The sequence below is a fragment of the Mesocricetus auratus genome, unplaced genomic scaffold, assembly GCF_017639785.1.
Source record: "Mesocricetus auratus isolate SY011 unplaced genomic scaffold, BCM_Maur_2.0 Super-Scaffold_100033, whole genome shotgun sequence".
Lineage (NCBI taxonomy): Eukaryota > Metazoa > Chordata > Mammalia > Rodentia > Cricetidae > Mesocricetus > Mesocricetus auratus.
In genome coordinates, this window is record NW_024429213.1 from 13,274,497 (window position 1) to 13,302,459 (window position 27,963).

The 27,963-nt window shown below is 46.9% G+C and overlaps 1 protein-coding gene and 1 long non-coding RNA gene across 9 annotated transcripts in view; one reads left to right on the forward strand and one right to left on the reverse strand.

The window, feature by feature from the left end:
• LOC121135265 overlaps positions 1-3,985 on the reverse strand; it is a 90,564-nt gene extending 86,579 nt beyond the window's left edge. The window contains exons 1-2 of the long non-coding RNA XR_005872459.1: positions 3,757-3,985; positions 333-2,952 (exon numbers count right to left, since the gene is read on the reverse strand). This is a non-coding gene — a long non-coding RNA (uncharacterized LOC121135265). The remainder of the gene's footprint in view (positions 1-332; positions 2,953-3,756) is intronic.
• On the forward strand, positions 2,911-27,938 carry Hdac6 (histone deacetylase 6). 8 transcript variants are annotated; one of them, XM_040733789.1, is made up of 29 exons: positions 2,911-2,929; positions 4,005-4,124; positions 4,210-4,338; positions 4,467-4,555; positions 6,469-6,553; positions 6,652-6,692; positions 7,550-7,646; positions 7,795-7,892; positions 9,872-9,976; positions 10,097-10,165; positions 18,224-18,350; positions 18,444-18,509; positions 18,609-18,668; positions 18,741-18,830; positions 19,847-19,953; positions 20,043-20,110; positions 20,317-20,485; positions 20,569-20,697; positions 20,862-21,030; positions 21,267-21,400; positions 21,992-22,060; positions 22,355-22,547; positions 24,140-24,289; positions 25,731-25,905; positions 26,162-26,613; positions 26,701-26,802; positions 26,917-27,063; positions 27,152-27,280; positions 27,523-27,938. In XM_040733789.1, exons 2-29 carry the CDS (start codon positions 4,035-4,037, stop codon positions 27,589-27,591), a joined length of 3,408 nt encoding a protein of 1,135 aa, XP_040589723.1. In that variant the 5' UTR covers positions 2,911-2,929; positions 4,005-4,034; the 3' UTR covers positions 27,592-27,938. The 8 variants fall into 8 exon arrangements, with proteins under 8 accessions (XP_040589723.1, XP_012979955.1, XP_021091612.1 ...); XM_013124501.3 differs by lacking the exon at positions 2,911-2,929 and adding an exon at positions 3,083-3,302 and having other exon boundaries at positions 4,213-4,338; XM_013124500.3 differs by lacking the exon at positions 2,911-2,929 and adding an exon at positions 3,085-3,302.
• The last annotated feature ends 25 nt before the right edge of the window (positions 27,939-27,963 follow it).

Here is a 27,963-nt window from a genome sequence, read left to right on the forward strand (position 1 = left end):
GAGAGGCAGAGAGAGGCAGGCAGATCTCAGTGAGTTTGCCAGCCTGGTCTACAGAGCAAGTTCCAGGACAGCCTCCAAAAACTATACAGAGAAACCCTGTCTCAAAAAAACCAACAAAAAATTTAGTCTCTTTAAAATAGCCAATCTCTCTTAAAATTCAAAGCCTTTTAAAATTCAAAGTCTATCAATTGTGAGCTCCTGTAAAATCAAAAGTAAGTTAAATACTTTAATTCAAGGGGGGAAGAACCAGGGCATGGTCACAATTAAATCAACGTAAAATCAAACTCCAAAAGTGTAAATAACACAATGTCCAATGTCTGGAATTCACTCACGATCCTGTGTGTTCCTCCAAGGAGCTCGGGTCATTCCTCTGGCTCCGCCCTCTGCAGGGCACACAGTCTTCTAGGCTCTGGCTGGCTCCACTCCACTCCGCTGCTGTTCTTGGTGGTCATCCCATGGCACCGGCATCTCCAAAATGCTGGGGTCCCTTGCTGCTACTGGGCTGCACTTTCACCAGTAGCCTCTCCTAGCCTCTCCTCATGGTGCTAGGCCTCAGCTTCTTGACACGATCCCTTCAGTCCTGGGCCTTCAACTGCCGCTGAGGCTGCACCTTCACCAATGGCCTCTCCCGGCCTCTCACAGTGCCAAGCCTCAGCTGCTCTCCATGACACCATCATGCCTTCAAAACCAGTACCACCTGAGTGATGCTTACGCTATCAAGTTCAGCTGTAAGCACAAGGTACAACCTTGACCACAGCTTCTGTGTGCTGGCTCTGAAGAAACACTTCCCACACCTCTAGTTCCTCACCTCCAGCTGGCCAGCCTTGAGTAGCCCAGCAAAGCCACGGTTTCACCTTAGTAGTTCTGGTATCTTGTTAATCACAGCTGATTCTTCAGCTCAAGCTGACCAGAACCACAGGATCTCAATTCAAAATAACAAATGGCCCAGATAGAGTCTTTAAACTTCCCTCTGAACAGTCAGGGCTACACAGAGAAACCATGTCTCAAAAAATAAATAAATAAAAAATAAAAACCTTCCCTCCGAAACTCCACACACCAGGCCTCCGTCTTTTGCATTTCCCTCAACACAACATTCTTATTTTCCAAGCTCCTACAGGACAGCTCAGCAAGCACTGAACACTAATGGCTTTCCTTGCCCCAAGTTGCAAAGTCCTTCTACAATCCTCCCCAAACAACATGGTCATGTCTGTCACAATATACAGACAGACAGTATTGGGGTTGAAGGCATATGCTACCATGCCCAGCTTGATGAAGGCATTTTCCTGATTGAGCTTCCCTCCTCTCAGATGACTTCAGCTCGTGTCAAGTTGACATAAATCTATCCAGCATATTTGCCTTCATTCTGTAAAAGAAATCAGCCAGATGAAGGAAACCAAGAACTCTGCAGCAGAGATCATTAAAAGCCATACTGTGGGCTGATTTTTATAGTTTTAAGTCAGCAGTTCTCAATCTTCCTTTTAATACAGTTCCTAATGTTGTGGCGCCCCAAACATAAAATCATTTTTGTTGTCAATCCATAACTGTAATTTTGCTACAGCTATGGATTGTAATGTAAATATTTTTAGAGACAGAGGTTTGGCAAAGAGGTCGTGACCCACATGTGGAGAACCAGGTTTTTAAATGGTTATTGAGGTAGAGAGCTGGCTGAGTGTTTGGATCCTAGCACCAACATCAAATGGCTCAAACACTGGTAACGTCAGCTCTTGGAGGATCCAATGCCCCTTTCTGGCCTTCTTAGGCACTGGCAAACAGACAGGCAAAATAAATAAAATATGCTGGGCATGGTGGCACATACCATTAAACCCAGCACTCAGGAGGTAGAGGCAGGTGGATCTCTGTGAGTTCGAGGCTGGTCTAGTCTACAGAACAAATTCCAGGACAGCCAGGGTTGTTATACAGAGAAACCCTGTCTTAAAAAAAAATTACATGTGTCCGCAATGCCTTTATTTGCAACCTAGCCCTTTATAAAATATACTGACTCCTGTTGTACAGGAAATGAGACTTCACTGTTTAATATATTGCTCTGTAGGTATCACACCCCAGAATTTCTTTATTATGTATCATTATATATTTTTAGTGTGTGTAGATTTAGACCCATAACCCTTAAGGCAATGCAGGTGACTGAAAGTGGCATTTGCAAGAGGGTCGGAGGGTCTGGCTACTGGATTTTGGGACTGTCAATCTATTTTCTAGTCAGTGATGCAGAACTCCAGAAGGTTTCCTTCCAGCTTCAGCATACAGCCCAGCAGGAAAAGGGAAGGGGAGAGAAGGGGAGATCAGGAGGACAAATTGTCCTCCAGTGGGACTGATACATAGACACAGGGTGGGAGTCCTAAAGAGTCACAGGGACAATTTTCCCTCTTCAGTCCACCATCTGCTATTACTTTGATTACTCAGTGGAGGGGGCAGGTAGGTTGAGCTGCCATCCAGGAAAACACCCCTCCCAAGTCCATTCTGGTCTTGGTGCAAGCATCACAGTTTTCCAGATAAGGAAACTGAGGGAAGAGCTGTGACTTGTCCAAGATCATATGTCTAAGTCCCTCTGCAAAGCATCTTAACAATGCGAACTATATCACAGAAATGTGGCTTTCTGGCAACGTGTGCCACTTAGCGAATCCTTCCGCGCCCCTACCCATTTTCGCAGAATGTTAATAACTAACATTTGGAGATGCTTGAGTACCATCGTAGTGACTAACTCAGAAAATTCTTAACACGTATCCCACTCTCATTCTGGCTGCCAGTAGCCATAGTCCTTATTAGTCTATAGTCCATTATTTGCCGTTATCTCGGACCAGTCACCTGCCTGTCCTAGCTACGTCATCGCCAAGCGCAGCGCAGGAATCCTCGAGACGCCCTAGCTTCTTTGATTTGCTCTCGAATCACTGCACAGTACAACCGATGCCGGTCGGTAGGGCTCCTAAGATGACTGGCCTGGAATTGAGAATGGCAGCCATAGCAATCAGAACAACGAACGAGGGCAGTGAATGGCAGTCGGGAGGGGGGAAGGTGGGGGGTAGCGCAAGGCACAGATCCGGGTCTCGAACCGTTGAGTCACGCTTTACGCAGGCGCAGTATTACCCGCTCGTCAGTTGGGTGAGCTCGCGAGAGGTGTGGTGTGCGCCAAAGGAGTTGGGGATCCGTGCTGTGGGCTGGACGTGGGCGGGCAAATTAAAACGGTCAGCCCAATGAAAAAGAAGGAATCAGGTGCCCGGGGCCACACAGGTCGCCGGGAATTTGGCGGTGCGAGCCAAAGGCGGAGTTTGAGAAAGGGGCAGCGCTCAGTGAGTAGTGGGGGGGAAGGATTGGCTAACGTCGATGGCCGGGTGGGAAGGGGGCGGAGGCTTAGAATTGGCGGAGGGAGCTTGGTTAAACGTTCGGCATCAGAGAAGGGGGTGGGGTCTGATGGATTCTTATCGAAAGGGGCAGTCCCCTGAGCAGCGGGGGCACAGTGAAAGGATCCGGGCGAGATCAGAGGGTGTGGAAGGTGCGGGTTCGGCCCTATAGGAGGTGGGGTTAAGTGAGTCTTTAAGGGTGGTGCCGAGGCTGCCGCAGCTTGGCCTGGCGGACTCGAAGGGTCGGTGACTAACCTGAAAGATAGGCTGAAGAGGGCAGGTTGCAGAAGCCAAGCGTTCCGGGCGAGGATTAGAGGTATGAAAGGGTGTGGGAAGTAGACGGGTGGGAAGCGGTGATTGGAAAGGGCAAGTCTTAGGAGAGCCGGATTGAGCCTGGGGTTACCTTGTTGAGTGCAAATGCAAGATGAAGAAGGAGAATCGTTTAAAAAGCATCGAGGTCCAGGGGAACGGACGGACGAGACCAGGTTTCCTCTGGCAGAAGATGGCCTTGAGGGGCGGGGTTTAGAGTGCACAGGAATGGAACAGCGTGAAGGATGCGATCTAGAATAGGGGCGGGGCCAAGAAAGGGGCAAGGATGTGGGGGTCCTCTGGACACTCCAGGGTCTTCACTGCCAACCACACCCCTGTTAGAGCCGTGCCAGGAGCGAAGGCTCTTCAGCCATGACCTCCACCGGCCAAGATTCTTCTACCAAACAGCGAAGGAGTAGGCACAATCCCCAGTCGTCCCCTCAAGACTCCAGCGCCACCTTGGTGAGGCCCCAGACTGGCCCTGATGAGGGGGGAGGGAAAGCCAGCCAGCCATGTCCAGACTCTGATCCTTCTCTCTGATTGGCAGAAGCGAGGTGTTAAGAAGGGTACTGCACTGCACTCCAGCCCCAATCTAGCAGAGGTAAAGAAGAAAGGCAAAATGAAGAAGCTCAGCCAAGCAGTTGAAGACGACCTGGTCGTGGGGCTTAAAGGGCTGGTGAGAGATGCCTGGCTGCAGTTTGGCCTTCTTTACCAAACAAAGCAATGGTTTCCCCACCCTAGACACTATGCAGTGTTTTCTGTGATTGGGGCTCTGAATGAATCTGTGTTTCTTTTCCCCTGCAGGATCTGAACCCGGAGCCAAGAGTATCGTTTGGTACTGGATTGGTGTTTGATGAACAACTAAATGACTTCCACTGCCTTTGGGATGACAGGTGAGGCTGGGACCTCCAGATTGTTCCCAAAGTAGAACATTACACATCTGTCCCCTCTCCCCCAAGCAGGAGTGAGTCTTTTCTTATTCTAGCCTGTAGTCTGGAAGCAGATGATTTAGGGAACTGGAGGGTCATTCTTGAAAGGGTTCTCTTTTAAACCAACACATATATCAAGTGTCTACCGTGTGCCAAGAGTTGGTGATATATTTGAACAAAATAGAGACGTCCCTGCTCAGCTGATTGGTGACTATGAGGGGAGATCATTAAACAGCCAACAGCAGTATGAAGGTTTTAATGGGGGCCAAGTGACTAGGAATTCATGTGTTTTTGCTTTTGTTTTGAGACAAAATCTGACTCCATAGCCTAGGCTGTCCTGGAACTCACTATTTAGCCTAAGCCAGCCTCAACCCTTTGATGATCTTCCTGCCTTAGCCTCCTGAGTGCTGAGATTATAGGCATGAGCGCCTACACTTGGCTAGAGGTGTTTATTAGACGGCCCTGGAGTAGCTAGCATGCAGAGTCCCAGAGCCTTTGTTGAGGAAGAGACATTTATGCTGAAACATACTTCTCATCTGCTCTACCTTTTAAAAGAACCTGCTCGTTCCTTTTGTCTCACAGTGAAGCCTTTCTTAAAACCCTTCAAGGGCAGAGCTCTTAAGGTAAAGTCTGAATTCTTTATCCTGGCCTCCACAGTTCCACGTGACTTGGCTCCACATCACCCTTAGTGACCTATTCAGCCAGTCCTTTCCTCCTTTGCTTCAGTTCACTTCACACGCTGGTCTCCTGGCTGTTCTTCCAGCATGCCAGGCACCCTCTAGCTATGGGCCTTTACCCTTGACTGACCCCTCTTTCAACTTTCCCAACCATTGAGACTCTCACAAAAGCCTCTCACTGGCCACTACCTTTCTCCCATCTGACCTTAGATATTTTACTAGCCTCTGCCATTGTCTGTTAATCATTACACTGATGTTTACAAATATAGTAGCTATCTCAAGCATGCTGACCTAAGACGGATGTCAAAGGGTTCCGTTTACGGTCTGTCTGCATATGTTGGAGCTAGGGATGCAGCAGTAAACCAGACTGCCTTCAAAAGTCATCAGGAAGACTGTCAGAGCTAAGCTTGAGTGGAAGGGGTGCTTCCTTTTTTTTAATACAACAGCCAGGGAAGGCATTGCTGAGATGTGAATAAAAACCAGGGGACATTAAGGGAGTAAGCCATGGAGTCGCTGTGGAAAAGAGTGCTCTAGGCAAAAGACATTGAAGTCCACGGTCCTGCCTGAAAGGCATGTGTTCAGTTGAAGGCCAAGGAGACCACTGCAGGTGAAACAAAGTGAAAGGAGGCATGTGATAAGAAGTAGGGGCAGGCTGGCCAGCGAGTGGCGCACCCCTTTAATCCCAGCACTGGGAGGCAGAGGCAGGTGGGTCTCTGTGAGTTCAAGACCAGCCTGGTCTACAGAGCGAGTTCCAGGACAGCCTCCAAAGCTACACAGAGAAACCCTGTCTCAAAAAAAAGAAAGAAAGAAAAATTAGGGTCAGAAAAAAGATGACAGATTTTTTAGGGCCTTCTAGGTGTCATAAGTATTTTGGTTTCAACGGTGAATAGAGTAGGAGCTACAAAAGGGCTTGAGCAGTAGAATTTTCACCACTGGCTACTGTATACAGAAGGGGCTGTTGGGCGGGTGAGTGAGGGAGGGAGTCTGGACAAGGTGATGAGACAGACAGCTGAGACTGGAGTTTCTGGTGGCATAAATGGTAGTGGGGACGAAAGAATAAGGCTTCGGGAATAACAAGAGGAAAGGCCGCTATCACAGGTAAGGAGTGAGCAGCCATGGGGGTGGGCGATGTTACTAGAGCAGGTTTGCTCCCCGGGGTCTTGCTTGTCTGTATGTGTGACTGCATCTCCACCTCCCCAGCTTCCCTGAATGCCCAGAGCGGCTCCTTGCCATCAAAGAGCAGCTGATCCTGGAGAACCTCTTGGACCGTTGTGTGTCCTTTCAGGTGAACCTCAAGCCACCAGTGTTCGGGTGGTGGGCAGGGAACTGGCAGGACCTAGGCATGGCCTGAGCTCCAGCCCTTTATTCCTCGTGTCTCTCCAGGCCCGGTTTGCTGAGAAGGAAGAGCTGATGTTGGTCCACAGGTGAAAACTGGGGAGCTTGGTAGGGCGGGGAGGAGGATGCCCTGGCCCCACCAGGACAGACTGAATGCTTTAGGAAAGAATACCGTAGACTCTGTGGCCAGCCTTGGGCAAGTCCTTGAGCCTCTCTGAATCTGTCATTGCTCTGAAAGCTAAGTCGCAGCCAGGTCTGATGATAGACACCTATAATCCCGTCACTTGGGACGTGAAGACAAGAGAATTGGGAATTCAAGACAGTCGTCAGCTACATGGCAGATTCAGCCTGGGTTACATGAGACCCTGTCTGAAAAAGCCTCCCACTCCCCTAAAGAAAAGAAATCTAAGTTCATCAGAAGGGTCAATATGCGTGTCAGGTACCTGACAGCATCTTGCAGATCCTAAACCTGTGATGGGCTAGTGTTATAGTCTAGTTTGTTAACGGACAGCGAGTGCCTGGCGGAGTGGTCAGGAGGCTCCTCGGGGGCTGTAGGAACCTAAAGGAAGAGGCATGCCTGGTACAGTGTGGTTCACAGAAACCTAGCTTGGCAGAGAGTATCTGAGCTGAGCTCCAAGAGGCAAAAAGGCAGTGGGGGGGTGAGGGGGTGAGTCCAGTGAAAAGAAGAGCCAAGGAAAGGGAGGAACAGAACTGTTAATAGTATAACCAGAGGCCTAGAAGTAGGATTTGGGAGGGCTGTTGCAGGGAACAAAATGTATAACTGGAGATGGGGGGGCAGGCTAGAGAAAAAGTAGGGACTGTGGCCTACATCCCAGCTGATCCCCTAGGTTGACTGTGGAGACCTCATTTGGTCAAAGGCCTGCTTTGTAGGTGTGGCAGGGGAGGGACCAGGACTCTGAATCCTATCCCCATCTTGTGTCCGCAGCCTGGAATACATTGACCTGATGGAAACAACGCAGTACATGAATGAAGGAGAACTTCGCATACTAGCAGGCACCTATGACTCAGTTTATCTGCATCCGGTATGCATGAGAAAAAGAACTGGGGTCAGGGTGCAGCAGCTACTCTGGGATCTCCCATATCCATGCCAACCTCACTGTAGGAAAAAGGAGCTAAATAGATAGGACGGCCCTTTCTCATTCTTTCTCTTTGCCTCTCCACTGTCTCCAGAACTCATATTCATGTGCCTGCCTGGCCACAGGCTCTGTTCTCAGGCTGGTAGATGCGGTCCTGGGGGCTGAGATTCGGAATGGCATGGCCGTCATCAGGTAGGACTCTCAAGCATTTGGTTTCTTACATTTTTATTTTATTTTATTTGGTTTGGTTTTTTTGAGACAGGGTTTCTCTGTGTAGCCCTAGCTGTTCTGGAATTCACTCTGTAGACCAGGCTGACCTCAACCTTAGAGATCTGCCTGCCTCTATCCTCCTGAGTGCTAGGATTAAAGGTGTTTGCCACCACTGCCCAGCAGCTTCTTACATTAAAAGAAAATCTTTCTACCTATTGGTATATGGAGGTGCATGTCTATAATACCAGTACTTTGGAGGTAGATGTTGAAGGGTTAGGAACTCAAAGCTAGCTAGAGCTATACAGTGAATTTGTGGCCAGCCTGAGCTACATAAGATACATTCTCAAAAAAAATCCTTCCTTCAAATGTAAAATGTGTTAACTTGGATACTGTGTCTTCATGTGGTTGGAAGAGTCAAATGGCACAAAGTGAGGTTCAATAAAAATCCTCTCCTCTCTCCTTTCCTTGTGGATGGGCTCCTGAAAGGTAGTCATTGTAACTAGTAACTCCCATGTCCTCTCACAGATAGTCTTATTAGTAATAACTATCATAGCCCATTGACTTGCAGGAATATATTTCTTTTCTATCTGGAACATCTTAAAATCCACATGCAGCCAATGAACCATGACATCTCAAATTTTAGTCAAAGCCGTTGCTATTTTGTTGTTGCCGTGGAAAATCATAGAACGTGTCGTCACAGCTGACTTCCTAGAACTGATCAAATGCAGAAGACAACCTTTGTCCTTCTCAGTCCCCTTTTAATCACGTGATGCACTCCCTTCCAGACTGCACCCTTTTCTTGTTTTTTTGAGACAGGGTTTGTCTGTGTAGTCATGACTGACCTAGAACTCGCTCTGTAGACCAGACTGGCCTCAAATTCAGAGATCCACCTGCCCCTGCCTCCTGAGTGCTGGGATTAAAGGGGTGAGCCGCCGCCACCACCCAGCTTCTGTGCATTTTTTGAAACTTAGACATTTTTGAAAGCTTTCTCTTAATAGTATATGGGTTATAGCTGAGTGAAATGCCATTGTGAAATATAATTTTTAAGTTTGTCATTCCCATGCTGGTGGGCATTTTGATTCTGTCATTTGCTGCTTCAAACAAACACCATAGCAAACAACAGTGGCAATTATGAATATATCACTTTTTACTGCATAGGTTTCAGCTAAGCCCATGTAGCAAAATGACTGGGTATAAGAAAGTATGTGTGGACAACTTCATTTTCTATTTTGTTGTTGTTTGTTTTTCAAGACAGGATTTCTCTGTGGCTTTTGGAGGCTGTCCTGAAACTAGCTCTTGTAGACCAGGCTGGTCTCGAACTCACAGAGATCCCCCTGCTTCTGCCTCCTGAGTGCTGGGACTAAAGATGTGTGCCACCGCTGCCCGGCCCTCTTTTTTTTTTTAACAGGAGCTTGCTATATATCCCAGGCTGGCCTTGAACTATAGATCGTCCTGCTTCAAAGTCTTTGAGTGCTTGTATTACAGGCATGTACCATAGTGCCAAGTGGGTACATGGGTTCCTTCCTTCCTTCTTTCTTCCTTCCTTCCTTCCTTCCTCCCTTCCTCCCTTTCTTTCTTTTTTTTTTTTTTGGTTTTTTTTTGAGACACAATTTCACTGTATTACATAGTTGTTATTTCTTTCTGCCCAGACAGGGTTTCTCTGTGTAGCCCTGGTTGTCCTAGAACTAGCTCTCTGTAGATCAGGCCAGCCTCAAACTCCCAGAAATCTGCCTGCCTCTTCCTCCAGAGTCCTGGGATTAAAGGTGTGTGTCACCACCTGGCACTTGTACATTTTAAAGGTTATGTTTAAATCTCCTTTGATGACAGAACATTGGATTGGGATTTGAAGCTTCAAAAGCTACAGTTCTTCGGTTGCTGGCAGATTTGTAGAATCTATGCCAGAAGAATTGGGAGTATGGGAGGGAGACTCCCAAATCTGTAACCTTCCCTTTCCTGATTAGGCCTCCAGGACACCACGCCCAGCACAGTCTTATGGATGGGTATTGCATGTTCAACCATGTGGCTGTGGCTGCCCGTTATGCTCAAAAGAAGCACCGCATTCAGAGGTCAGCAGCAAATGACAGATGGAATGGGGGTAGCGTGGAATGGGGGTACTGAGGTCCTGGCTGCGCCTCTATATTTCACTTGATTCCCTTGCACAGAACTCCCCTCTCTCCTGCTCACAGGGTCCTTATCGTGGATTGGGATGTGCACCATGGCCAAGGAACACAGTTCATCTTCGACCAGGACCCCAGGTATATCCCAAGACCCACTCTAAATACCAGGCTCCTAACTTCTATCAGGAATAGCCATAGGAGTTAGGAAGGAGTGAAAGGCATTCACATTCATTGAGTTAGCTTGGAACGAGGAAATGTACTGCTTCCCGGTTGTCTGCTGTCTCCTAATTACTCTGAAGTAAGAACTGTGGAGTTCCCATTTTACAGACGGTGAAACTGACCCTTACAGGTTACATGTCATGCAGAGAAATGCAAGAGGTGGGATTTGACTTGGAAGTATTTGGAGATCTTGTCCAGCAATTTACCCCCAAGCTGGAGAAGACCTCAAATTAAAACTTTATTTTTGTGGTGCCCGCCAGAAGCTGCTGGGAAGGTCCTGGAGTGTGCCAGTCATCAGACATCTCTTTGCCCCCCCCACCCCCGTGAAGGACTACTTTGCGTGTGAATAGTTCTACCCAGGACTGAGCCAGGTCTCCAGAGTCACCCCTTCCTGAAGGCGCCTCACCTCTCCCTTTTCTTAGCTCACCTGTTGGGGCCTCCCCTCACTGTGTGTACCTCAGCTTTCTCCTGCTCGGTGGGAGCAGAGCCTCCTGGCCCCTGCAGGGAGCCAAGGTGCTTCCACCATGTGCACAACTCAGAACTGGCTGCTTAGAGTAGCCCGATATGGTGCTCATGTTTTCTTATCCTGAAACCTTAAAACTTGAAGTAGATAGTAAGATGGCTTCTTTCCCCTCCTGGGTTAATCAGTCAGAGGTGATGGCTGAGATACCAAAACGACGGCTCTCCCAGTACTCAGGGTAATGCTGCAAAATCACTTGACTTTGTTTTTAAATAGCCTGTCTCCACTTTTGCTAGAGGATGCTAATGTCAGTGTGGGCTCAGATGAACAAGGTCAAGGGGCCAGAATTTTTTTAAATTTTCCCTATGGATAGTGGAATATGAAAAGTTGATGTTTATGATGTAAGGCTTACTGGCACCTTCCCCTTGTTTGGTACAAGGGCTGGAGTCCTGTTGGTCTTGTAGCATTTTCCAGGATGATGATGTCAGCAGGGATGATGTCATCATCACATTCAGGGCTATTTCCCTGGGCAGGGGCCCGTGTAGCTAATCCTCAAGAAGACTGGAATAGAATGTTTTGAGCTCAGAAAGGAGGTGTGGCCCCTCTTCTGTGTGTGAGGGACATGAAGGAGGAGGGAGCTTAGCTAAAACTATTTGCCACGCCCTCTCTCCAAATGATGGACTTCCCTTCCCCACCAGCTCAGGTCCCCAGATAAGTATGGTCCTCTAACACTTTATGAGAAGCGAGGGCCAGAAGCACATTATTTTCCCTTATCTAAGAGATGATGGAGAAGCCACAATCTTCTGGAGATTTTTAAAACCCTTTTAACCTATGCTGTATTATCTTTTTAAGGGGCATTCTTTTTTAGGGCATCACTGGAGATGAGAAAAGCTGCATTTCAGAAATGCTTCGCAGTGGTTTAACACCTTTTACTCTAATTACTGGTGCTATTTTGTAGAAAAAAGACAACCTTGACACATTTGGGGGGATTTTATACACTTTTTATGGCTCTCAGACTTCTATTTTCATGTTTAACAATTTGACTAAAGTTTTCTTTGGTAACTGGAGCGGTGTCACAAGTGTGGGGAAACTGCCTTGTTTCAAAAGTTTGTCACCACTGTTTTAGGCAGAAAGATAATAGATGCCTAGAGTTTACCTTTCTGTTTGATTAAAATCGTTTTTCTCTATAAAAACTTTATTTTTAATTATGACAGTACTTCAAACTATTCTTTAAAGTTAAATAGGGGCTAGCAAGATGTCTCAGCAGGTAAAGGTACTTGCCTGACAACCTGACTTTGATCCCCAGCACCCATATGGTAGAAGGAGAGAGAACCAAGTCCTGCAAGTTGTCCTCTGACTTCCATATATGTACCATAGCATGCACATACCCACACGCATAAACAAAATAAAACTAAATTGACAGTTTAGGTTTTAGCCTCATAGATTTTTATGTATATGTAAATATTCACCATTATTAATAATATACTATCAATGGGATAATTTCCATATGCTCATTGGCAACTCTTTTTTTTTTGGTTTTACGAGACAGGGTTTCTCTGTGTTGTTTTGGAGGCTGTCAGTCCAGCCTGGCCTCGAACTCACAGAAATCCTCCTGCCTCTGCCTCCCGAGTGCTGGGATTAAAGGCATGTGCTACCAACGCCCGGCTCTCATTGGCAACTTTATTGGGAACACATTTACCATGTTGATTCTATAAAAACGTCTTATTCCTTGTAAAGACTGTAGAGTGTTTCATTACGTTGTTGTACTTCTGGTCATTTAATCCTGGGACATTTAAGATGCTTCCTAGTTTTTGCTATTCTAGATAATTCTGCTATGAATAATATTATAAATATTTAACTTGCATCTTTATGTATATCGGTATAATGAATTTCTAATAGTGGATTTCTTAGTCAGACTGATCAACATGCTTTAAGGTCTGGTGTATGCTGCCAAACTTTACTCCAGTTTATCCTTTCTGTAGAAAATGATAAGTCCTTGCCACTAGGAGTATTAGATTGTAAATAGTAGTTGTTTTCTCTGGCCTTCCATCTAACTGATTCCATAGAATCTGCTTGTGCGCTTGTGGCCCTTGGTCCCATCTAGATGCTTTGTTCTTTAAACATTGCTTTACTATTTTCTAGCATTTGGTGCTGATGACAGTTGTCTTTTTCACTTCTTTCCAAGTTATCTGTTTTGCTGTCTGAAGTGTTTAGACTCTTCTCTTTTTTCCATGTGTTATCCCATATGAGCTGCATGTCCTGTTTACTTCTCTTTAGCAGTGGGCTGACATTTTACATCTGCAGCCCTACACCTGCTCTCTTTGCACACGTTCTTATATTAGATCTTTGATAATTACTTATTTTCTCTCTTCTATCAGGCTCCTATGAGCTGTTAAGCCTCCTGGCTTGATCCTTTATGGGATTTTGTTTCCATTTTTGAGACCTGGTCTCTAGCTCAGACTGATCTCTAACTCTGTTTTAAGTGGGTACAGGAGGTATCTCCCTTTGGCACCCCAGGGCCAGGGCAAGTATGTAGCTGTCTGGGATGATTCATATAGTTTTCCAATCCTAAAGGATAGTCTGGATTCTTTTTTTTTTTACTGTGTACTCTTGATCCTCCTGCCTCCACCTCCTGAGTGCTGGGATTATACAATGTGCCATCAAGTCTGGTTTATATGACACTGGAGATCTAACTTAGGGCTTCATGAATGCTAGGCAAGCATTCTACCAACTGATCTACATCCCCAGCCCTGTGTCGCTTTTTAAAAATAAATCTTTTTTAAAAATGGCTGTTTTGTCTGCACTTGTGTGTGCACTATGTGCATGTCTAGTGCCCTCAGAAGCCAAAACAGGGCATTGGATTCCTTGGAACTTGCTTTACAGACAGTTGTAAGCTGCCATGTGTGCTGAGAATCAAATGCAGGTCCTCTTGGAAGAGCAAAAAATGCCCTCAGCTGCTGACATCTCTCCTCCTGCTAGGCTCATTTCCTGTTTTTCTATCTCTTTTGACTTTTGCTCAGTGTCCTGACAGATGGCCGTAATTCTGTTTGTAAGTCCTCTCGCTGAATTATGTACTCTGATTTTTTTTTCTTTTGAGACAGGGTCTTACTGTGTAACTCAAACTGGCTTCAATCTTATTCTCTGTAGTTCAGGCTGGCCTCCAACTTGAGATCCTCCTTCCTCAGCGTACCAAGTGCTAAGACATGATGGTACCCTCTCTAGCTAGACATTCTTTCTTTCTTGTTTTTATACCCTCTCATTCCTAAGCTTGTTTTTATAGAATAAGAATTAGAGCTGGGCAGTGGTGGCATACACAGGAGACAGAGGCAAGTAGAGTTTGTGAGTTTGAGGCCAGCCTGGTCTACAGAGTGAGTTCCAGGACAGCCAGGACTACACAAAGAAAAATAAACAACAAAAAGAATCAGAAGTACCTTAAGTTTTCTTCCATTCCATGTTGTTATGTCTCTTCATTCTGAGGCTAACTGAATTATCTTCTTGGTTTTTCTCTTTGCATCGGTGCTTTTCCTCAAATGTCTTCTTTTGGCTATTTATACCTTAAATTGAAGGGCTGTTCTTGAGGCCATCATGAGATTACTGTGCCTCGCTATTTGTAGATCAGTGTTCCTAAAAAGCATTTCCCTAGAATGGAAACAGGATGTCTGCTGATACAGATCTCAAGTTTAGGGACTGTGGGAAAAGAGCCAGGGGCATTAGGTTGGATTTTGCAAATACCAGGGAAAAAAAGAATACCTCTTTTTTGGGGAGTAGAGGGTGTACATCCTTTATTTAATTAATTTTATATTTATGTGTATGTGTGTATGCTGAAGTGCATATATGTATGCCATGGGTGTGCATGACTCTGCAGATGTAAGAAGCAGGAGTCAGAGCCCCTGGAACTGGAGTTACAGACAGTTGTGAGCTGCCATGTGGATGCTGGGAATTGAACCCAAGTCCTCTGGAAGAGCAGTCAGTGTTCTTAACCACTGAGCCATCTCTCCAGCTATTCACTTATTTTCCTAATCTAATCTCTGGCTCTGTCATCGCTACTATTTTAATACTTAACTAATTTTTCTGGTTTTTTTTGGTTTTTCGAGACAGGGTTTCTCTGTGGCTTTGGAGGCTGTCCTGGAACTCGCTCTGTAGACCAGGCTGGCCTCGAACTCACAGAGATCCACCTGCCTCTGCCTCCCGAGTGATGGGATTAAAGGCATGCGCCACCAACACCCGGCAATTTTTCTGTTTTTATCTTTTTAAATTTCTTCCACTTGTGTTCTTTATTCTGCTTATTTGTGGCTTCCTGGCTTAAATGCTTCAACATTAATAAATCCATTGGCCATTTTTTCATCCCTATCTATAGCCACTACTCTACTCCTGTTTTATTTCTGCATGAATTCTAGAATGCATCTTTTAAAATTAGGGATTATTTTTTTAGAAAAGGTATTACTCATTGGAGGTGTGGCTCAGTGGTAGAACTGTTTCTACACTTTTGGGTTTGGGTTCCATCCTCAGCATTAAAAAAAAGCATTAACCTCAGTATCATGTCCGAGAAAATGAGAAAGACTTTAATAAGCTTTTTTGGGGCAGGGGGTCATTATGTACCCTAAATTATCCTTAAAATCTCAATCCTCCTGCCTCAGCCTCCTGAGTGCTAGAATTATATATAGCTGGCACCTTTACTATCCTTTGCATGTGATATCAGAAAGGTAAAGAGTAAACCTATTCTATTAGTCCATTGTCGTACTTGAAGTTTGTTGAACTTATTGTAAAACATCCTTTTGGAGTCTGGGAAGATAGATGGTTCAGTCAGTAAATTGCTAATGAGGACCTGAGTTTGAACCCCAGAACCTGCATTTTTCAAAAGCCCAGAATGGTGGTACACACTTACAATCCCAAGTACTGGAGTGGCAGAGACAGGCAGATCATGGGGCTCACTGACCAGCAAACCTCACCTACTTGATGAGCTCCAAGTCAATAAAAGACCCTATCACAAAAAACAAGGTTCTGGCGTAGTAACACCCAAGGTTGTCCTTTGACTTTTATATATCACACGTACATATGAACACACGTACACACATCTACTGGGCTGTGTAAAGCCCTCAATTCTATACATAGCACCACACACACAAAATCAACCAATAAAAAATAAAATCATCTTCTGTTTACTCTATAAACCTAGTTTCCTTGAGTACTAGTTTTTTGTTTATTTGTTTGTTTTTTGAGACAAGGTTTTTCTATATAGTCTTGGCTGTCCTGAAACTCACTCTGTAGACCAGGCTGGCCTTGAACTCACAGACATCTGCCTTTCTCTGCCTCCCAAGTGCTGGGATTACAGCGTGTGCCACCACACTTGATAAGTGTTAGTTTTTCTGTTCTGACTGAAAGCGCTTGTGGAGTTGGGTTTCTTCAAGTCTTTGCTTATTTATTCCCTGAGAAAAATTCTTATTCTCCAATGTAGTTTTCCTGTACTCATTACTTTGCTTAAAGTTTGAAGCCAATATTTAACTGTCAGCATTAGAAATTTAAAATAACACACTTAAACAAACAAAACAATAATCCAGACTGGGCATGGTGATTCTCTGTGTGTTCAAGGCCAGGCTGGTCTACATAGCAAGTTCCAGAACAGCCAGGGCTACATAATAGAGACCCTGTATCAAAACCCAAACAAAAAAAAATCATCCTCTGCCCACTCAAAGACCAGAGCTGTTTTGTTGTTGTTCTCTCATATATTATATCCCTACTTCAGTTTCCCCTCCCACCACTCCTCTCCATCCTGCTCCCACACACACAACTCCCCCCTTCCCCAGATCTTTTACACTTGTATTTCCCTTTAGAAAAGAGCAGGCCTCCCAGGGATATCAGCCAAACAAGTTACAATAAGACCAGGCACAAACCCAGACTGGACAAGGCAACTCAGTAGGAGGAAAAGGGTTCCAGGAGCAGGCAAAAGAGTTAGAGACAACCCCACGCCCAGTGTTAGAAGTCCCACAAGAACACCAAGCTAAACAACCATAAGATATATGCAGAGGGTCTAGCATAGAACTATGCAATGCAGGCTCAGTGATTGTCATTTCAGGGCTAAAGCTTTTTATGGGGATTTCATTGTCCAATTCCTAGATACTTTTCCTCACTTTTAAGTATCATTTTTGTGTCTTTTAAATCCCACAGCTTTGTATATTATCAACATATATGAAGATGTCTCTCTTGAGCCTGTCTAGATTCTTTGGTCACCACTGTTTTTCATTTCCCATAAAAAAGGGGAGGATGCTGCCTCATACTCCTGGAACAAGACAGGGTGTAGTTGATCAGACAGGTGGTAACTGTATAGACAGATGGACATATAAATGATAGATAACTCATTTTGTTTTCCCCAAGCAGAATTAACCCCCCCAAAACTCTCTGTGTGCTTTCTGTTGGACTCTGTAGTCTCAACCTAATTATTATACCCTTTAGGTAGAATCTGTTCATCTTGTCTTTTCACCCAGAACATGTACATATGTCCTCAGTCCAAAGGTACAGATTTTATCTTTTTAGTCAGAGCTTGCATATTGTGGCTTTTCAGTATCAGTTTGTGTGTTGGTCCCTCTCAGCCCTGTGGGCACTTTCTCGCCTATGAAATACAAGAGGTAGATAATAGAGGTGGATTTGTGACCTATAAAGGAAAAAGGGATGTCCTCATTGACTTTATGGCAGCCTTAAATAGCATCTTTTACTTTAGCTCTACACACAAAACCAAGCCCCATCTGCCCTCATTCCTGGCCCTCTGCATCTCTCCACTTCTTTCAGTTGGAATTACTAAGTTCCCCAGAATGGACTGGAGGCTCATTACAGCCCTAGCCAGCTTCTGCCAATAAGTTCCCCCAAGACCCCCATGGACCTCCAGTATTCAGTGTTGTTATTACCTCGGGAAGTGATGAGAAGACATGACCTAGAGTTTCTCATAGGGTCATCATTTCCAAGGTTCTTGGGTTGACTCTGTAGCTCTTGAAACCTTAGACTTGAGTCTAAAATTAGATGGACACTGAAGAGGCAACAATATTTACTGACAAGTTCTGGTGGGATATTAGCCAATCTGTAGGAAAAATGGGTGAAGGGGGCATTAATGAATGGGGAAATGAATAAGTTGGTAAATGAATGGAAGGGAAGAATTAAGAGTGTAAATTGAAGCCAGGCGTTGGTGGCGCACGCCTTTAATCCCACAACTTGGGAGGCAGAGGCAGGCAGATCTTTGTGAGTTCGAGGCCAGCCTGGTCTACGAGAGCTAGTGGCAGAACAGCTTCCAAAGCCACAGAGAAACCCTGTCTCGAAAAACAAAACGAAAGTACAGATTGAGAATTGGAAAAACTTGGTGAGAGAATGAATTGAGTAGTTAGGTAAAAACACTTTGTTGAATAAACCCCTGCAGCTGTAGGTTGGAGGCTTAAGTTCGACTCTTCAATTTCCTTATTTTTTTTCCTATGCTGGGGATTGTGTTAACACATGCTCTGCAACCCCGCAACATTTCTTTTCTCTGCCTCTAGTGTCCTCTATTTCTCCATCCACCGCTATGAGCACGGTCGGTTCTGGCCCCACCTTAAGGCTTCTAACTGGTCCACTACAGGTTCTGGCCAAGGCCAGGGATGCACCATCAATGTACCTTGGAACCAGGTCAGTGTCTTCCCACCTAGAGTGAGCCTGGCCCCGCCCTCCCACAGACTCAAGAAAGGTGATTGACTGTCTGTCATGTTCCCGTGTCTGCAGGTGGGGATGCGGGATGCTGACTATATTGCCGCTTTTCTGCACATCCTGCTGCCAGTTGCCTTTGAGGTCTTTCTTGGAGATCCAGGAAATTTGGGGGGTGAGGGGCAGCACTGAGGGCCGACCTGTGAAGGCGGGTGTTCTCACATGGTCTGTTCCCTTCCTCAGTTTCAGCCTCAGCTGGTCCTGGTGGCTGCTGGGTTTGATGCCCTCCGAGGAGACCCCAAGGTAAGGCTGGTTCTCTGGGGAATGCAGAGGGGAGGCAGGCAAAGGGGAGTACTGAGCTTTGTGTTCCTGCAGGGAGAGATGGCTGCCACTCCAGCAGGGTTTGCCCACCTAACCCATTTCCTCATGGGTCTGGCAGGAGGCAAGTTGATTATGTCTCTGGAGGTGAGTAACTCACTTTTATCTAACTCTGTAGATCCTAAAGGACTTAGAATTTTTATATTTGTTTATTCATTGTTTGTATGTACATGTACATACACTATGCACATGTACCGTGATGTGTGTGGTCAGAAGACAACTCTGGGAGTTGGTTCTCTCCTTTCACCATGTAGATTCTTTTGGGGAATTGAACTCAGGTTATCAGGCTTGGTGGCAGGCCCTCTTATCCTCCGATCCAACTCACTGGCCCACTTGGAGACTCAAGAACAGATCTTTTGGGCCTTGGGGATGAAGTTAAAAGGTAGAATATAAGGGCTTCCATTCTCAGAACCTCTAAAAGCAAAACAAGAACTCTCATGTATATAATAAGTTCCTTGAGGGGGGGGGGCTGGAGAGATGGCTCAGCGGGTGAGCACTAGTTGCTCTTCCAGAGGACCTGGGTTCAAATCCCAGCACCCACATGGCGGTTCACAATCCTCTATAATGAGATCTGATGCCCTTGTCTGGCCTGCAGGCATGCATGCAGACAGAACACTGTACACATCATAAATAAATAAATCTTAAAAAAATAAGATTTCCTTTAAAAAAAAGTTCCTGGGGGCCAAAGAGATGCCTAGTGACTGAGAGCATTTGTTGCTCTTGCAGAGGACCTGAGTTCAATTCCCAGTATTGTGGCCAGCAACTATCCATCACTCCAGTTCCAGGGGATCTAACAGGCACATGTATGATGCACATACACACATGCAGGCAAAACATTCACGATCATAAAGTTAATTGAGTCTCCAAAAATTTTTAATGTGCTTTTTTTGTAAAGTTATTCCTTGCTCGACCTTACCACTTCATAATCCTTGGTGCCTCTACTAATCACTTTACATCATTGTCCAGTGAATTAAAGGAAGTCATCCTCTAAATTTCTTGTTGCTTGACATATAGTGTGTACCCAAATATCGTTACTGTTATCAGTATCCTTCCCTGGTAACGTCTGGCCCTCCGCTTGCCTCCCCCAACAACTGCTTCCCCAGGGTGGCTATAACCTCCACGCCCTAGCTAAGGGCGTCAGTGCGTCACTCCACACCCTTCTTGGAGACCCTTGTCCCATGCTGGAGTCCCCTGGTGTACCTTGTGCAAGGTAGGTCTGGGGAAACTGGGAAAGGAGAGCCTTTATTGCCTGCCCGGGGCCCATTTCATCACATTTCTGCTTCCCTCACCCACCCCCAGCGCCCAGACTTCGATCTCCTGCACGCTAGAAGCCCTTGAACCCTTCTGGGAGATTCTCGCGAGATCAGGTAGGAGATGAGGGATGGGCACGACCAGCATTAGACATGGAATAAGCTATTGGCAATATTCCCTTCCAGATCCCCTCTTGCTTTCCTGGGATGCCTTGGTGGGGACGGCTGTGTGGGTTTTAGGCCTTATGTTTGGACCACATTTGTCTGGAAATATGATGGGATCCAGATTCAGCAAGTAGGGTGATATGAGCCCCTCTTTATAGTCCAGCCCCAGGAGGAAGATGAAGTAGAGGAAGACAAGGTAGAAGAGGAAGACGAGGAAGACCGCTGGGAGGCTGCTGGACTGCCAATGGATACATGGCCGGTGCTGCAGGATCGCACCGGACTGGTCTATGACGAAAAGATGATGAGTCACTGCAACCTATGGGACAAGTATGCAGTCAGAGGGCTGGGATAAGCGCTGGGTGGCTCATCTCGGTCACTAAACTCCTGGCTCTGGTTTTCCCCATTACTAGTCACCACCCTGAGACACCTCAGCGCATCTTACGGATCATGTGCCACCTGGAGGAGCTTGGCCTCGCAGCCCGCTGCCTCATCCTACCTGTGCGGCCTGCCATGGATGCTGAGCTTCTTACCTGCCACAGGTCAGACCCTGTGCCAGGGCTAGGCCAGGTGCAGGCTATAGGGACGCTCTAGGGGTAGAGCCTGGGGCTCTCCTCCAAGGTGGGTGGAGCTGCTGCCCACCTAGAGAGGTCCAAGCTCTTTCCTGGGGTTATGCTTGTGGCTAGTTGTTCCTCTGTGTCTCCAGTGCCGAGTATGTGGAGCGTGTCCGGGCCACAGAAAAGATGAAAACCCGGGAGCTGCACCGTGAAGGTGCCAACTTTGACTCCATCTACATCTGCCCCAGCACCTTTGCCTGTGCGCAGCTTGCCACGGGGGCTGCCTGCTGCCTGGTGGAAGCTGTGCTTTCGGGAGAGGTGCGTCTTCTGTGGGTGCCAGTGCAGTTTGACAGGAGAGATGAGGTCCTGAGGAAATAGAAAGAGAGGGCCACCTGCTCTTACGTAGGTGGCCAGAGGCAGTGGGAGAGTCTGCGCTGGGAGGAGCACCCCAGAGTGGCTGCCCACGTGACTGGTAGAGGAGACGGGCCACAGGGAAGGAAAGAACACCAGGTGAGGGCCAGAGAGCCAGCCTTCCTCCCTGCTCCTCTCCGCAGGTGTTGAATGGCGTTGCCATAGTGCGTCCTCCAGGACACCACGCAGAACCAGATGCTGCCTGTGGTTTCTGCTTTTTCAACTCTGTAGCTGTGGCTGCTCGCCATGCCCAAGCCATTGCTGGGCGTGCCCTGCGGTAAGGGCTCCCCCAGAGACCCCCTCAAACCTGACCTTTGAAGGGACCTGAACACTACTCCTGCCCCCATTCATGCAGATCCATGGTCCGGCCCCAGGAGCTTTCATAGAAACAAGCAAAGGTTCACTGGGCAGCACTTGGCTGCAAAAGAGACAGGACGGTTATATAAGTATCACCAGGTCATTTCATCTAGACGCTTGGTAAACTAGGATCCAGGGTATTATACATTCCTGATCCCTAACAGGTCATTCCAACAGAACTCAAGCCCAGGCTCCCGGTACTTACTCCAAAAGACTTAGGGTTTGGCATGTGACATTAGCCAACCAGGCCCAGAGCCTTATTCCCTAGTCAGTCCTCAGAAGAGACTAGAACCTAGCCTCAAGTACTTGTTTAGGCCCAGAGTAAAGCCCTAGGAAACCAAGGTTGGGCCTTCAGTCTTAAAATGATGGCCAGTGCTTTCACAAGATACCCATGGCCCTGCTACCCAGCAACAAATGCTCCCGAAGACCCCAGGAGTCTAGCTAGCCAGAGCCCTCCTTCTCCTAGAGCTAAATGTCCCAGGCTGCTAAAAGGAGCTCTTTCCCTCCCCAGGATCCTGATCGTGGATTGGGACGTTCATCATGGTAATGGGACTCAGCACATGTTTGAAGATGACCCCAGGTGAGGGATGGGACTTTGGGCAAGAATGTGGGGTGGAAGCCGGGCGGTGGTGGCGCACGCCTTTAATCCCAGCACTCGGGAGGCAGAGGCAGGCGGATCTCTGTGAGTTCGAGGCCGGGCTGGACCGATAGCCTCCTAAATAATACAGAGAAACCCTGTCTCGTAAAAACCAAAAAAAAAAAAAAAAAAAAAAAAGAATGTGGGGTGGGAGGGTGTGCTGAACTATCCTTGCAGGGATGTTTGTAGCCCCTAACATATTGTAGCTCCTTTCTCATCCTGTCCTCTCCCTGGCAGTGTGTTATATGTGTCCCTGCACCGGTATGACCATGGCACTTTCTTCCCCATGGGGGATGAGGGTGCCAGTAGCCAAGTAGGCCGAGCTGCCGGTATAGGCTTCACTGTCAATGTACCCTGGAATGGCCCCCGTGTGGGAGATGCTGACTACCTGACTGCCTGGCATCGTCTGGTACTTCCCATTGCCTATGAGGTAAGGGTCTGGTCAGTATGTGACATCTGTGTAGGTGGCAGCACAGATCTGCCTCCTCAGCATGTGCTTGACTACAAGGTCATTTGATGACTATTGGGACAGAGATGGCAGTGATGGCCTTGTGTATCTATGTGTCTGACCATTCACAGATGGCTGCATGTGAATGGCCTCTCTGTATGACATTTTATATGTGAGCAGCTGTCTTGGCTATGTGTGCCTCCTGGGTATGTCTGCCATTGGTTAGTGCATGGTTGTAAGGGTATCCGTAAGAGATACTGTCTCTGTGAAACTGTGTGTACAAGGGAGGCAGGAGATTGGATACATGTGTGTAATGTCACACAATGGCTGTCGTTATCTTTCTGTATGTGATGGGTGTGATACTGTATGCCATTGAATACTGCTGTTTTCTGATAGCTTGAGAGACACCTTCTCAATGTGAGAGGCTATGGTGAGATCATCATCCATGTCCATGTCCATAGACTGGGTCAGGTGTCTATGTGGGGTGCGTGCGTGCGTGCATGTGTGTGTGACTGCATGAGGGCGCGACTCTGCAAGTCTGGACTTGTATGCTCCTGGATTTGCATGCATGTGACTATAAACAGGTGGGAGAAAGTATGTTTTATGTCCAACTGTGTGCAAGTGATTGCCCCTGTGGGCATGAACAGAGTGCATAACCATTATAGCTGTGGTGACTGTATGCACATTGTGCCTGTGCAGGGGTGGCTGTGTATTACTGTCCCCACAAGAATGTGTGTAACTTGTGTGATTTGCAGTCCTGCCAGTATGAGATTCTAAGATAGGGAGTGGGAGTATATGACACTCGTATTAGTATATTATGTGTCGAAAAGCCTGTATGATGTGCATGTGTGTCCCATGTTTGACCCTTGTTGTGTGTGTGAGAAAGATGACATGTCTCTGTCTCTCCATTTCTCTTGTCACTATCTCTTGCCATCTGAGTCTCCATGTATCCCTGTGTCTGTGACCCATATCTATCTCATGACTCTATCTGGTACCCCCTTCTGTCAATTTATAATGTCTCCAATATCCTTTTTTAAAAACTTTTATTTATGTTACGTGTTTGAGTGTTTTACCTGCATATATATCGATGTACCACATACATGCCTGGTGCCCATGGAAGCCAGAAAAGGTCATCAGAGCCCCAGGGACTGAAGTTACACTTGTGGTCTGCCATGTGGGTGCTGGGAATTGAACCCTAGTTCTCTGGAAGAACAACCAGCTCTCCTAACCCTGAGCCATCTCTCCAGCCCCTGTCTCCCTAAAGCTTGACTTTCTGGCAGGTGTACCCTTGTCTCTGACAGGCTGTCCATGTCTGTTTCTCCTGGTTTCCCTGTCTGCTCCATATTTTCAGATCTCTGTTCTTATATCCTCTGGGTTCTGACTTGCATTTCCATGTCTTCGTTTGTCCTGGTGTCCATCACTTACTGGCTCCCTAAGCCTTCATGCCCGGGTGTCTCTTCTCCTTACTGCAGTTTAACCCGGAACTGGTGCTGGTTTCCGGGTGTCTCTTCTCCTTACTGCAGTTTAACCCGGAACTGGTGCTGGTTTCCGGGTGTCTCTTCTCCTTACTGCAGTTTAACCCGGAACTGGTGCTGGTTTCCGCTGGCTTTGATGCTGCACAAGGGGACCCACTGGGGGGCTGCCAAGTGACACCTGAGGGTTATGCCCACCTTACTCACCTGCTGATGGGCCTTGCCAACGGCCGCATTATCCTTATCCTAGAGGTAACTCTCTTGATCCTTCTTCCCAGGGCGGGAGGGCAGTTTGGAAGAGTTGGCTATGTCAGTCTTATAAACTTACTTGTCAGAACAGCACTGTGGGGTAGAGTCTGTTTAGCTGATGTCCCTCTCAAGGTCAGAGGGACAAGCTGGTTATAGTGGCACATACCATCTCAGCACTTGGGAGGAGGCAGGAGGATCAGGGTCATCCTCAGGTACATATCCAGTTTGAGGCCAGCCTGGGCTACATGAAACCCTGTTTCAAAAGCCAGAAAGCAAATCAGGGAATTGAGTGGAACAGTTACTAATGTGAGGCTACACATTTAATAATGGCAGAATTGAGAGTTGAACATTTGGCTCTACTCGTCACCACATCTGAATTGCTCCTAACACATTAGAGAGACAGAGTAAATTCACTGACCTTTTCTAAGTGACTGGTACCCCAGCCCTTGTTCCTGGGTTTCCTGATCTACAGATGGGGCCGGCTCATTGTGGAGGCATTCCTGGTATACAGGGCACACTGTAAAGAAGCTGTCTTCATACTGTTACATCTTTCAGACATTAACCCTCTCAGCAAACTTGGGTGCTGTTTTCACAGATGAGGACAGTAAGTCACAGGGGATTGAACTCGCTTACACAAGGGCCCACCTCAGGTTTGCCCAGGACTGATGATGGAAGGTTAAGGTTAGCGTTAGGAGCATGAACTAGTGCGAAGAGCTGGTAGTTCGGAAGAATTAGCCTAACATGAACCGAGGGCCTAGGCTCAATTCCTTGGCAATACTGGCAACAACATGGACTATTTTGTCAGCCCAGGTTCAAATACCAGCACTGCTTCTTCAATTGCTGTGGCCTCAAACAAGTCTTCTAGCTACACTGGACCTTGGTTCCCTTATGTGTAAAAGGAGTAGAAACAGGTTTCTATCAAGGAAGAAAAAGTTCAAGTTAGGAGGTCAGACAGAGAGAATATTAGTTGTTCCTGTACCAGGTCACAAGAGGGATCTGCCATGTGCATTTGTGTGGGTCAGATCTGTGCTTTCTATGATGTAAGGCTAAGGGTTCCTGGACAATGTGAAGACAGGTATGGTATAAGGGCATTTTTCTGTATAGATTGAGCATCTGTCATTGTGAGGATTGTGTTAGCCTGTATAAAATATTTAAAATAGGGTGTAGCTCACAGCAAATAATAAATGTAAGCTGTTATTTATTAATACTATTACCAGTATTATTATTGTTACCTTTCACCTCATGGTGCAATTTACATTCCCCCAAAACCACCTCGCACAGTGAGTACTGCCCATTGTATAAATGTGTGTTACACTCATTTGTTCCTGGTACCACCCTGCAGTCTAGACTTTTAGTGCTCTGGAACAAGGAGGAGAACCAGGATATCTAACCCTCCAAATTCCCTGATGAACCCTCATTTTACCCTTCCCTCTCCTTTACAAAGGGTGGCTACAACTTGGCATCTATCTCTGAATCTATGGCTGCCTGTACCCATTCCCTCCTTGGAGACCCACCACCCCCGCTCACCCTGCTGCGACCTCCACAGCCAGGAGCCCTGGCCTCAATCACTCAGACCATCCAAGTCCATCGCAGATACTGGCGCAGTTTGCGGATGATGAGTGAGTGGCTGGGCGGTGGTGGCGCACCCCTTTAATCCCCATCACTTGGGAGGCAAAGGCAGGCAGATCTCTGTGAGTTCAAGGCCAACCTCTGGTCTACAACCAAGGCTATACAGAGAAACCCTGTCTTGAAAAACCTAAAAAAAGAAAAAAAAAGAGAAAATGAAAACAATAAGGGTATTCAAAGAAGGGAGGGTGGATTAGAGGCAGGAAAGGGAGTGGTGTCCACACTCAAGTATCTTTTCCATCATTCCAGAGATGGACGACAAGGAAGAATGCTCCAGTTCTCAGCCCAAAATGAAGAACCCTGTGTCACCTAAGGGAGAGACCACACCAAAAGCAGCAGTGTCTGCAAAAAAATCTCCTCTGGGCAATGCTAAGTCAGAGACAGCTAAGGCGGTGCTTGCTCAGGACCAGCCCTCAGAACAAGCTGTTGGGGCAGCTACACTGGCCGAGACCTCCTCAAATGAGCCCACGGGACGAAGCACTGTGAACCAGCATGCCTCAGCATCAGCCACAAACAATGTACCTAACCAGACCACCTCAGAGGAGGCCGTGGGAGAAACTGAGCCAATCCACACTCCTCTAGCCTCATGCACAGACAAGCAAATCACAGAAGCTTCCCCTATACAGGGAGCCACAGCCCAGCAGGCCCCTGACCAGCTGACTGGGAGATTCGGCAGTTTGAAACTAAGAAGTGGAGCTCAGGTAAAGCCGGCCACACCTGGGAAGAGGATAGAAGTGGGGGTGGGGGGTCCTGGCATTCTCACATACATCTTTTCCTTCTGTTTCTAGGAGGCCCCTGAATCTGAGGCCGGCCTGCTAGCGGAAGCAGCTGGAGGTCAGGACACGAACAGCTTGATGCTGACACAAGGATTTGGGAATTTTAATGCCCAGGTGAGCTCAGGGAGAGCCTGGGGTTGTGGTTGCTGCTTCTTGTCCATTCATGCCTCCAGATGTATGTGGAGAAGTGGAATCCTTTCCTTACTCAGTTTTACCTACCCACTCTAGGATGTATTTTATGCTGTGACCCCGCTATCCTGGTGTCCCCATTTGGTGGCAGTATGCCCCATTCCTGAAGCAGGCCTGGATATGTCCCAGCCATGTGAGACCTGTGGAACATGCCAGGAGAACTGGGTGTGTCTGACTTGCTATCAGGTATGGAGCAAAAGAAAGGAATTGGGTAGAGGTTGGCTCAGCAGCCAACTTCAGCCAAGTAAGTCTGACACTCACTTTTCAACGTCAGGTGTACTGCAGTCGTTATGTCAATGGCCATATGGTCCACCACCATGAGGCCTCAGAGCATCCACTAGTCCTGAGCTGCGTTGACCTGTCTACCTGGTGTTATCTGTGTCATGCGTATGTCCACCACCAGGTGAGCCTGAGCAGCTTGTTTAAGCCATGCCCACTGAGCACCGTCCCCTCCACCCCATATCCCTTCTGTCATTTGGTAAGAGGAGAACACAGACTCTTTTGCATGGCTGCCCCATGAGGATTTGCAGGAGCATGAGTAGTCTATGAGATGCAGCAGTTGAAGCCTATCATGGTGACAGCGTCTTTGTAGCTAAAACAGAGCTACCTCCACTCTCACCTACCTTGTCCTTGCTTCTTCCTCAGGATCTCCAAGACGTGAAGAATGCTGCCCACCAGAACAAGTTCGGGGAAGACATACCCCACTCACACTAAGTCTCAGAACACACTGCTGTCTGTTCACCTTCTGAGGTCCCAAACAGAACAGCTTAGTTCACTGCAACCTGTACCTTGGATGAGGGTGGCCTCACTTAAACCTATCCTGAATATCCTTTGCAAGGTGCTTCTTTAAGTGCAAATCCTTTTAAACGGACTATAATGTTCAGTTGTAGATCTGCCCCTGCTCACTGCCTGCTCGAGGAACACCACTGTTCTACCCCAGAAGGAAAGAGGGACAACTTAGTAGCCCTAAGAAGGACCTGAAATCACAAGGATGACACTGAAGGGCACAAATGGCAGTTATAGCAGGCTGTGTATTTAATAAAGTTTAAGTTGTTACAAAACCTGAAGAAAGCTTTTTTTTTAATT

What these genes read in the sequence shown, in the direction of transcription:
- Hdac6 (XM_013124500.3), top strand. Translation starts at nt 3,207, where the DNA reads ATGAAAAAGAAGGAATCAGGTGCCCGGGGCCACACAGGTCGCCGGGAA. An exon ending in AGTTGATTATGTCTCTGGAG is followed by an intron (nt 18,831 to 19,846) that starts GTGAGTAACTCA and finishes CTGCTTCCCCAG; the next exon opens with GGTGGCTATAACCTCCACGC. An exon ending in TTGGGAATTTTAATGCCCAG is followed by an intron (nt 26,803 to 26,916) that starts GTGAGCTCAGGG and finishes TACCCACTCTAG; the next exon opens with GATGTATTTTATGCTGTGAC.